At 34.5% G+C, this 12,151-nt stretch overlaps 1 protein-coding gene across 1 annotated transcript; it reads left to right on the top strand.

The window, feature by feature from the left end:
* The first annotated feature begins 7,975 nt into the window (after nt 1–7,975).
* On the top strand, nt 7,976–11,489 carry LOC133293783 (uncharacterized). The gene is made up of 4 exons (XM_061492387.1): nt 7,976–10,104; nt 10,184–10,510; nt 10,585–10,690; nt 10,782–11,489. Exons 1-4 carry the CDS (start codon nt 7,976–7,978, stop codon nt 11,487–11,489), a joined length of 3,270 nt encoding a protein of 1,089 aa, XP_061348371.1.
* The last annotated feature ends 662 nt before the right edge of the window (nt 11,490–12,151 follow it).

Below are 12,151 nucleotides of genomic sequence, written 5' to 3'. Positions count from 1 at the left end.
CACTCTCATCTCCTTCTCAAGTCGCAAACCACTAAGAGAAGAACCCTAGAACCTAAGCTCACAATTCCTTTCTTCTCCACACTCCCTCGACCGAACCTCAAGTTCAAGGAGGTAAGGTATCTTCTCTAATTTCATGTTTCTCCTTACTCCATTCGGTTTTGATGGAGTCTTTCCCCTTGCATGTAGCTTGAAAGTCGAGCTCTTGGATATTTGGAGGGTGAGGGTGCTTGCTTATCCTTTGGTGGCTGTTTTCCCCTAGCCGATTGGTGAGCCCTTGGGTACATACAAGAAGGTAACAGAGCGTAAATCAAGTTCCTTTTTCCTCCCTGTTTTGGCTTTGTAGATGTAAACAAGGAGAATATGTTTTTGTCATTCTCCATCCTTGCTTTCTGTTTCGTTAGAAAACACCATGGCCCTTGGTGCATGCAAGCCAAAAACCGATTTTGGAGCTTGGAAAATAGCTCCTCACAATTTCTGGATTGTTCTATGGAGTAGCGAATATTAGCAAGCCTTGCATGTGTTAACAATTGTGTAGACAGCATGCTAAAAGCCTATATAGCTTACTTCTAAACCTTGTAGGTGATGTTGTATTAAACAAAAATAGAAGCACCAAGTAATGGCCCAAAAACTGAAAATACATGCATAGGAAATTATGGTTATGTCACTTGATAACAATTGGTAAAATGAACCTAAGTCAGAAAATTTAATTAATACTTGAAGCATGTTATTTCGATTAAAATCCTAGGATTGAAAGAAAGGGAATTACATGTAATTTATAGTAAAATCAACTAGAATTCTAATTTGATATTTTATTGATTAGGTTCGCAAGCCTCTCGTAGATTGGACTGATTTGGTGATATATTGGGTAAAAATTTAAAGCCTCAAGGTAAGTGTTTGGTGGATTAACCTTTTGTGACTATTAATTTAGGTCATGAATTTTTGATTTGTTGCTCGTGTGCCTCAATAAAATTCTGTTTGCAAGTATTGGTAATCTCATTTTGAATGTGACTTGTTGGAATTCGGTTTGGAGGCACATATGTTCGAAAATTTTGGTGTCATAGCTCATGAGAACTATGATTTTCTGATTTTGAATTTTGGATATGCTCATGAACATCATTCATCCAACATTTTGTCATGTGTGTGTGAAGCAAATTGTAGCACAACATGCATCATTGTACATGCACTTTGGAAAACCGAAAATTTATGAAATGAAGCATATGGTTGAGCATTCATCATATAGGCATCCCTCAGGTACCAGGGAGAAGGAACCGTGGCTCAGTTCGCATAGGCCTCAATTGGAATTCCCCTCTGTAAGGGCCAAATGAAATCTCCATTGAGTTCAATTAGTATGTGCACATTAGTGCTAGAACCATATAATATTCTGGCGTTATATATGCATTCTGCTTCATTTTAGTGTCCGTTCGGAAATTATTTGATGATGTAGAATTTTTAGAAATTCTGTATCTAAATTAATATTGTTGCATTATTGGATTTTCTATCACACTACTGGGAAGTTTCTCACCCCTTTTGGGGCTCAATTTTACAAAATTGCAGGAGGACGAAGAAGTATTTGATGGAGTGTGTTCTTGGAAAGTTCTGTTTGAGTTTAAATGTTGTTGGCAATCTTTACCATGTGTTTGCTGTTTTTGGCTGATTGGAGTGTTGAACTTTTGAACATGGTGTAATATTTTAGAGATTGGCATATTTTGAAATCGTGTTATGACTTGTTGTAGCATGAATTTTATGTTTTGTATGAAACTCATATAGCTATGTACCTTGTTACTAAGTGATCATAATTTCAGTCCTTAAACAAGCTAAGTTTTCTGATTATAGAGTGTGATTTAGTTGACTAAATATATGTAGGACAATGATGGTTAATTGGTAGTAATAATTAGATCTTGTGAAATTGAATTTTTAGAAGCAATCTGAGTTCAATTGGCATAAGGTACTTAATTTTTCCAAAACAAATTCTGCCTGTATAAAATTCGGATTTTTACTCTAATTTAACATGCATCTTGCGAGTTCTTTTTCCGGAGCTACAGATCTCCAAATGCTATAAAATTTATATGTACGTAAAGCCCCAGATGTCTACTTTCAAATTATAACACATCCATTTCAAAAGATTGTATTTTTGATTTTATATAATTTTTGTAAGACAGATAGCTTTTCTGAAAAATTTACGATTTCAGCTTTACAAGTTTTTATGAAATCTCTAGCCGTTTTACCTAGGTGATTCGATTTTAATGCAAGTTTTATTACGTGACATTGAAATGCATGTACATAATTGATTTCGTTATCGTTGCGACTCTAATAAGATTTAGCAGGCATCTCCCTTGGATGCATACAGGGGGGGTGTCACAGTTAATCCCCATTTGTTCCATCATGTTCCAAGAGGGGGGGGTGGTAGTTTCATATGGTATATATGTTTAGCTATTATTCGAGATGATGAAATGATGCACTCTTATATGTGTATGTTATATGGTGTATTACACACAAGATGGCTAATACATGAGTGTAGTGTGGAGCTGTACAAGACTGTATTCCCTGAGTGTGGGTGTAACACCCCGTGTATACCCGGTTTGTTAACATATCATCGTATTAAGCTGCGCTTAATTAAAAATGCGGAATATCTTTTTCTTTTCAATTATGACGTCATTATACTTAACCAAGTTGATTACTTAATCACTTTCATAAAAACATCGCCTGTATGTACATTGCAAAGAAACATCTAACTGAAAAACCTCATAATATGGATAAAGTGAGTATCTATGTCACGGATCTACTACACGCAGTCCGGACAATATCCTGATACATTAATACAACTCCAAATAAAATAAGACAATAAACAAGTCTATGTGGCATGGACAATCCCCATGCTCACCAATTCAACAGCAATACCAACAGCGTCTCAACAAGATAATCCATAACATAAATGAAGCTAAAAGCATAATAGCAGTAAGCATATCCAGCATCCAACATGACAACATATAATACCATCAATATCTAACTCAGCTCCGGCATCCAGCCACCTGGGGCCTCAACCCCCACATTACCTGATCCTGAAATAAGCATTCCCCAAACGTGGGGTGAGATCTCTAAACTAGAAATCTCAGTAAGACATGGGGTCCTCAAGGATCTTCCACCCCAAGCTCACTTACATGTGCAATATAAGCTCTAAAAGCATTTATATTAATATAAGTTCCAAAACTATACAGTGCAACAGATATTCGTGCCATGTGTGTCAATACTATTCTACTGGCCAGAGAAATGCAGGAATACGTCTATCACCTACATGTAGTACAAGGAACACCGCTTGCACCTCACCCACAGCCTCACCATATTGTATGTACTACATACTCAAGCTTACCGTATAGGTGGAACACCACATGCATATCATAAAGGGACTAGCATATAACAGCTCAACAGCATTTCCAAAACATCAAAAGCATGTAACACAACATGCATATAACCATACCCCCATGGGACATGGTGGAACCACAACATGGCTAAACCGAGGACACGAAAGCTTACCTTGCAAGCTCACTATCCAAAGCCAAGAGTCCACAATCTCAAGGTCCATACACAGCAGTATCACAATCTGTTATGGACCAATAATATATCATTAAACATGCACCACAAGCATACAACTTAAAGACAACGCCTTTCCTTTACGTTTCACGTCTTAAGGCTTAACACAAAGCCACAAGCCCTTAATCACATGATTCTGACTTACTTCATTAATTACAGAAGTTCAACTTCATCAATCCAAGGTCCACAAACCCCCCAATAGCCTACTGTACACACAGCACAACTACTGTTCTACGAAATCCTAGAATATCCGGATATTCCTCGGGGACATATCCGAATATCCATATCCCCATATCCGGATATCAATATTCGGATATTTCACGATCAGATATTCAGATATTTCACGACAGAATGCAGTTTCTGCATTTCGTGAAGATATCCTTCCAAGGTTCCATTTTTACCGATTACAGAAGCCTAAACATGCATTTCTAGGTGTGTTTGACATTTCCCAACATTAGGTTATCATCTTTTAACTATTACATGCATCAAGATTTTATTTTTAAGCATAAAAACTCAAGTTCAAGTGTGATGATCATACCACAAGCTCAAAACAGAGAATAGGGGGTGCTCTTGGAGCTCTAACACAGCCCCTCAAGTCTGACTCAGAGATGTGCACGAAAAAGCACCACAAATGTTGGTTCTTTAACACCAAAGGCCACCACTTGGACCTCCAAATGCCAAAACAAGGCTTCTCACAACCCAAAACCACCAAGTCAAAACCAAAGCTTCCTCACACAACCCTTCAAACTCAGAAATGACACACCCTCAACACTCACAACACACTACAGTAAATGTTTGATGAAGAAACCAAGAAGAAAGATGTCTTCTTGGCCCTCAGAGTGGTGAAGAAGAAGGGAAATGGCAATGGAACAGTGTTTCTGGTCAGCCACCAACACAAGCCACGTACATGAAGTTTGATCCTAGGGTTTTGTGCCCATAAAAAGAGTATATATAGCCACTTAAGCATTAAACACGCAGTATTAACTTTAATTGCTACGCTTATCATTTTAATCCCAAACTTTGGATTCTTAACCTACTCAATTTTACAAGAATTGTCATATTTTTCTTATAATTTTCGGAGCACCTTTCCGGTACGCGTTTTTCATAGCCAATATCAGTTTCTCGCACCAGTTCTCATTATGACTTGAAACTCGTTTTACAAGTCCTATATATTATTCTAGGAATTATCATACACTTATTATAATTTTCCGGGATACTTTTTCGGTACGCATTTATACCGACTAGCAGAACCGGTATCTGCACTTTTCTTCCGAAAAGCGACTTTCAGCATTCTTAATCACTTATTCTGATTATTAGAGCCTCATAATAATTATTAGGGTCAATTATGGAATCATTTCCTATTTTCTCATAATTAATTAATTAAATTCCTTAATTAACGGTGCGGGTTCTTACAGTGGGTATGAGGCAAGAGACTTATACTTTTTATATATGTAGCAGACGTGTGTAAGTCATACCATTTTATGGCTAGTAGACTTGTTAGCACACATGCATGATATATATATGTTGCTGCATCATGTGCTTATATTATTACTGTTGAACTATTATCTTTGAACTGTTATACCGAAGTGAGCTTGGGGTGGAGGAACTCTTCAAGAACCCATGCTTACTGAGATTTCTGTTTAGAGATTTCACCCCGTGTGGGGCACATTTTCAGGTGTAGACGTCCATGAGATGGATGCTTCCCGAGGCAAGAGGCCAGAGCAGAATTGATTTATATGCATGCTTTATTTATATCATTTGGACATGACTATTGTACCTGAGATATGATTATTACGCTTATGTTATGTTTGTTGTGAGCACGGGGGTTGTCCATGCCTTATTTGATATTGTTATTTGGTTTGACATGTATGCTTTGTATACGCCATGAGAAATGGACGTTGGTCATGACTACGCGATGTAGCTTCATGACTTAGTATTTATTTATGATATTGAGGCATTTCAGGATTTTACTTGTGGTTTTGCAATTACATAAGGATATAGATGGATTTTATATTGTATGTTAATAAAGAAAAAGTGATCTTGCATGTCTGCAAGCTTAATATATTTTAGCTTCCGCATTTAATTGAGTTGCACTTAATACTTTAATATGATAACAATTCGAGTATACACAGGGTATTACAAGTTGCAAAATGAACCTTTACTTTTAGAATATTGGTGTTGTAAACAGTTGTAATATAGTGAGTACATAAGCATGTGCTTATGGTGCAAATTAGTGGTTGTAATTCCCATACGGTTATATGTGTATGAGATGATTCTGATAAGTTATGAGTTCATGAATTATGTGGAAAATTCTGATGTAGTGTGTACATGTTAAGTAATCTTTAAACATCATGAACAAGTTAAGTATCCTTTCGAAGACTATGATTGTGAAGGGATGTTCATGTGAAGAGAAAAATGATTGCATACATGTATAAGGAAATTCTGGTTGTATGAATATTACTAAATGATTCCTTAAAAGCCACGAGTATAGTCACATCTATTAGAGATATGTCTATCCTGTTAGGTATATCACTCATGTATGGAGATATTTATAATCCAATGTAAACATGTCTAATAAAATAGATGAGACCATGCTAATTAAGTGTGGATTGGTTGCATGCAAATTATGAGTCAAGCTAAAGTTCAAAGAGCTTTCCTTAGAACCGAAAATGTTTGAAATCATTAGATGCAAAACTGACCAACACTACTGTTTGTTTTGCTACTGTCCATGTTTTTGTAAATTAGATTTCTTGAGCTACGGACCTCCAAACGAGGCATATTCTATATAATTTTAAAGCCCTCTATGTATACTTTATCATACTAAAATTTCAGCAAGTTTTTGAATTGATATGAATTTATGAACACAAACATCTGTTTCATGTTTCCATAGCAACAGATTTTGATTTTTCTTTTAACAATTGTTTATCTGTCAGTGAAATGATTTAAGCTACGCTCTGATATAATTAAATAGACATTCTCCCGGACGCGTATGGGAAGAACTGAAGAAGGGATGTCACACCTAATCCTGCCCCATTGAAAAATAGTTTCAATTATAAGGAAGTCATATTAGTTTTGGTAAAAAATCTAAACAGAATATAGTTAAAAGGAAATATATTTAAAACTATAATATAAATATATATATATATATATATATATATATATATATATTAACTCAAAAGAATCTGAATTTAAAATTTAAACGAAAAAAAATATATGTCATAATTTAATGAAGATTATAATATATTATAAATATTATGACTCTTAAAATCTATAAAATTGAATTCATCCTTTGTAAAACGTGTTGCAATTACATGAATTTGATATTCCAATAAACGTAATTCTCTTCTTTAAACACTAGCCTGCTGGGTTGTTACGGTAAAAAAATATTTTTAAAAAATATTGGTATAATATATTGAGAATAAAAATGTTCAATTTTCAAATGTCAATTGGCAATACACAGAGAACAAATTAAAGGTATAATATAAATCAAGAATGTAATTATTATGTATTCTCTTCATCCTTAATTAATGTAATTATTATATTGATATTGAGAACCAAATTGAAGATATCAAATTTAATTTAGGTATATTTTTAAAAAATATTATAAATTATAAAGGAGATTCACGTAACTATTTGAGTAGAAAATCTAAAAAGAACATATTTTAAAATATCAAGATATATATAATTGACCCAAAATAACCTTAATTTTAAAGAAAAACGGTTAAAAATGATATATGTCATTTTTTTATAGTCATATATGTTATTTTAAATGGAGAATATGCTAAGCGAATTAAATACTTATCAAATCTAATGTAATATATGAAAATGAATTCACACACCATAAAATGTCAAGTTTTTACGGTCATTTGATATTCGTTCCAACATAAATTTTCTTCCTTAAACATTAACCTTCTGAATTGTCATGATATAAAATAGTTTAAAACATAGAGTCTATAAACAGTGATCTAAAGTAGCATATGGACAAACATACTATAGATATAGAATTAATGTGTTATGGTCTCTCTCTCTCTCTCTTTGTCTGTCTGTCTCTTTCACTTGTCTTTTTTAAATTTTAAGTATGCTAACTTTTTTATTGGCAGATTTGATCCAAACCACCGATTATAAAGTGAGCAGCAGCTAAAGGTATTTTCTAAAGTAAATTTTATTTGATTTAATATTATATTATTGGATATTTTAAATGCCTCTTGATTTGATTTAAATTTGAAAACAGATTTAACTAATTATGATGGATAAGAGTTGGATTGAGAAGCCACTTAGATCGAAAGAGTTCCTATATGGGGTAGTCCAATTTTTGAAGTTTGCCTTTTCAAACGCATCTATTAATGGACAAATTTTATGTCCTTGCATTAAGTGTGGATTTCGTAGCATGTGTGATAAAACTGAAGTGTTAAGTCATCTACTTCAAAAGGGTTTTCCAAGAAAGTACACATTTTGGTACATGCATGGGGAAAAACATATTCAATCCAATGTTGAAGAAGCACAAGCACACGAAGACCCAATTAGACAATATCCAATGCAAGATATGTTAAATGATGTTTTTGGTGTCTTTGATGATCATGGAATTGAAGATTCTGACATATCAAATCTACCAAATGGCGACCACACGGGGGGTACAAAAGATGCAAGTAAAGAAGAGTTAGAAAAAATTAGAGAGTTATTAAGGGATGGGAATCAAGAACTCTATAATGGTTGTACAAAATATAGCAAATTGTCATTCATTGTTCGGTTGTATCATATAAAAGTCTTATGTGGTGCAACTGATAAAACATTTTCTTTGATTATTGAACTTTTAAATGATGTTTTTCCCCATGCTAAATTGCCAACATCTTTCTATGAGGCAAAAAAGATGATTAAAAGGTTGGGTCTAAGCTATGATAAGATTCATGCATGTCCAAAAAATTGCATGTTATTTTGGGGTTCACCTGAGGCTGAGAAGATGGATAAATGCGAGAAGTGCAACACATCCAGATGGGAATCAAATGAAAATGATGGTGGTGCAAATAATATGATGGACGGCCCAAAGAAGAAAAAAACAAAACCAGCAAAAGTATTGCGATACTTTCCCCTTATACCTAGATTGTTGAGACTATACATGTGCTCTAAAACTGCAGAGCAGTTGAAATGGCATGCTACGGGGGTAAACCCATATGGGTTATTAAGGCATCCTAGAGATAGTAAAGCCTGGAAGGAATTTGACTTATTGTATCCGGATTTCGCTACAGAGCCGCGTAATTTACGAATTGCATTAGCTACCGATGGTTTCAATCCATTTGGAACTTTAAGTTCCAATAATAGCATTTGGCCAGTGATGTTGTATATTTATAACTATCCTCCATGGTGTTGTATGAAGCAAACTTCTCTTATCATGTCAATGATAATTCCTGGTCCTAAGATGTCTGGCAATAATATTGATGTTTACCTGCAGCCCCTAGTTGCAGAATTACAAAAATTATGGATTGGTGTAGATGCTTATGATTCCTCTACTGATGAAATGTTTCAAATGCGTGCTTCATTGTTTTGTACTATAAGTGACTTTCCAGGTCTTGACAACTTATCTGGGTGGAATACACATACATTGCTTGCTTGTCCATCATGTAATTTTAACACAGAATCTAAAAGGCTGAAGTTTGGTAGAAAAAATTGTTTTATGGGGCATCGTCGGTATTTGTCACCTGATCACAAGTATAGGTACAACAAACATTCCTTTGATGGTTCTACTGAACTTAGGCCTGCGCCTATTCCACCATCAGGTTCAGACATGTTAAGACAAATTGAGGTGAGTCAAAAAAGGGCTGAGGATGAAGGTACAAGTGAGATTGGCCCACAACAATGGAAGAAAAAGAGTATCTTTTGGGATCTACCTTATTGGGAGCATAACCTCATTCGTTATTGCCTTGATATGATTCATATAGAAACAAATGTTTGTGACAATATATTGTTCACAGTGCTTGATGACAAAAGGAGAACAAAAGATAATTTTCAAGCTCGTAAAGACTTACAGGAAATGGGAATTAGAGAAACGCTTCATCCATATCCTAATTCCTCTAAGTTTCCTCCATCATGCTTTAAAATGAAGAATTTGGAGAAAGATATCTTCCTAAAATTTCTAAAGAATGTGATTTTTCCTGATAATTACTCATCAAACATTTCTAGATGCATTGACATTAAGAAACGCAAGATCTCTGGTTTAAAGAGTCATGATTCACACATTCTGGTGGAGCATCTTTTGCCAATTGCCTTAAGAAGAACTCTTCCTAAAGAAGTTACTTCTGTTTTGATTGAGCTATGTAACTACTTTAGAGAAGTATCAAGCAAAGTTTTAGATGTCAAGTATTTAGAGAAACTGCAACAACGAATTGCTTTGACCCTTTGCCACATGGAGATGATATTCCCTCCATCCTTTTTCACCATTATGGTTCATTTGGTTATTCATCTTGGAGAGCAAGCAATGATTGCTGGTCCAGTACAATACAGATGGATGTACCCTATTGAAAGGTATATTCTTTTATATATCAAATTTTTGTTTTATTTTAATGATTTTTCGTTTATAAGATTTGTTTTCTTTTATTGTTAGGACCCTCGGCCATTTAAAATCATATGTTCGTAACAAAGCCACACCAGAAGGTTGTATAGCTGAAGGGTACTTAATGGAGGAATGTCTCACTTTTTGTTCAAGATATTTAGATGATGGTGACACTGAAACGAGGTTTAATCGGCCAAGACACAATAATGATGACAATGAACTTAATGCTAGTAGTGAATCAACTATTTTGTTGAATTTATTTCCTACATCAGGCAGACCTGTTGGTGCTATCAAGGTTATTTCCCTACAACCCTTGGAGAAGATGCAAGCTCACCGCTATGTCTTAACTAATTGTGAACTAGTTGATACATTTCGCGAGTAAGTTACAAGTGACCTCATTTTGATTTGTTACAAACTCACCATAGGTAATAACTTAGAACTTCTTCATCCAGGAAGTGTAGAGCTGAGGTTACAAAGATGCATCGTGGCAAAAAAAACACCTCCAAAATTGTGGAAGATTATATGCACAATCAGTTTCACGAGTGGTTTAAAGAATATGTAAGACTATATATATTTAAATTCACTTAGATATTTTTTTTTATCATAAAAGCTCTATACAATTATCCTAATACTTTTTAAAAAATAATAGGTTGCAAGAAAGGATGATCCCGCTATTCTGACTGAAATTGAATGGCTTGCAAAAGGGCCAAATAATATTGCAAGGAGATTTAATGGGTATAATATTCATGGTTTTAAGTTTCGTACAGAGAGGAAGGAGCAAGGATTGAGTACACAGAATAGTGGGGTTGTTATGTCTGCCATTACTAAAAGATTTTCAAGTGGTAAGGAACCTATTGAAAGATCAATTGATGTTATGTACTATGGGAAATTGGTTGATATTATAGAGTTAGATTACTATGGCAAGTTAAGGGTTGTTCTATTCAAATGTATTTGGGTAGACACTACACCTAACAAGGGAGTCAAGATAGATGAATTTGGGATAACAAGTGTAAACTTTTCTCGCATGATACACACAGGTGCACATGAAACAGATGAACCATTTATCCTTGCAGCTGATGCTAGAATGGTATATTATGTTGATGATCCAATTGATCAAGATTGGTGTTGTGTTTGTCATGTGAAACCTCGAGACATATATGATATGGGAGATGTGAACTTAATGGACTTGGAAGAGCCATTGATGGAGGACATACCTTTCTGTGAGCAACATTTGGAGAGTATTGAAGAATTACAATTAGTTCGGGATGATGTCAATGAACAAGAGCAAAATGAACCAAATTATGATGAAGATCATAATAGTTGTAGTGATGGAGATGTAGGAAGAATGTTAGACTAGTTATGTTATGTACTAAGCAAATTTACTCTATTGTGAATTTTAATATTTTCTACAGACCATTTAGTATGAATTTTGGCTTCATATTTGGTATGTGTTTCCTATGCATCATTTCATAATTTAGTACAACTTATCATGAAGATTGTAATAGTAAACTTACTCAATTCTGAATGTTAGTACTATATTTTTTGCAAATCATTTAGTATGTATTTTAGTTTCATATTTAGTGACATGTGTTAGCAAATTCTACAGGAAATTGGTACAAAATGAGGCAAAAGCGAAAGAATTCAGCAAAAGAAATGTTAGAGAAGTTACGAGGGCAGCATAGTGACAATCATAGTGAAAGCTCCCAAGGTTTGCAACAACAATTTAATGATAATCATCCGGATGCCCATTCAACAAATGTCAACAATACCATTTCATCTAATGACGAAGAATTAGACTCTTCCATAAACCCAAATGAAACACAATCACAACAGAAAGTGGAGCCCTTGGATGTCAAGATTAGAGGTAATATATCTCCAAGGGATGCTGAACTCATATTCCCTCTGTTTTTCTTTTTTCTTTTTGGGCTTGGCTTTAGAGTAGAATGTAGTTTGGTTTTGCTATTTATTTAAACTTGTGGGCATATGCAGTTTGGTAAAACTCCAAAAGCAACGGAACGA

Source organism: Gastrolobium bilobum, unplaced genomic scaffold (assembly GCF_033153095.1).
Source record: "Gastrolobium bilobum isolate Gb01-03AN ecotype WA unplaced genomic scaffold, APGP_CSIRO_Gbil_v1 utg7059, whole genome shotgun sequence".
Lineage (NCBI taxonomy): Eukaryota > Viridiplantae > Streptophyta > Magnoliopsida > Fabales > Fabaceae > Gastrolobium > Gastrolobium bilobum.
Note: the sequence above shows the minus strand (reverse complement) of the source record. Positions and strands in the feature narration are given on the sequence as shown.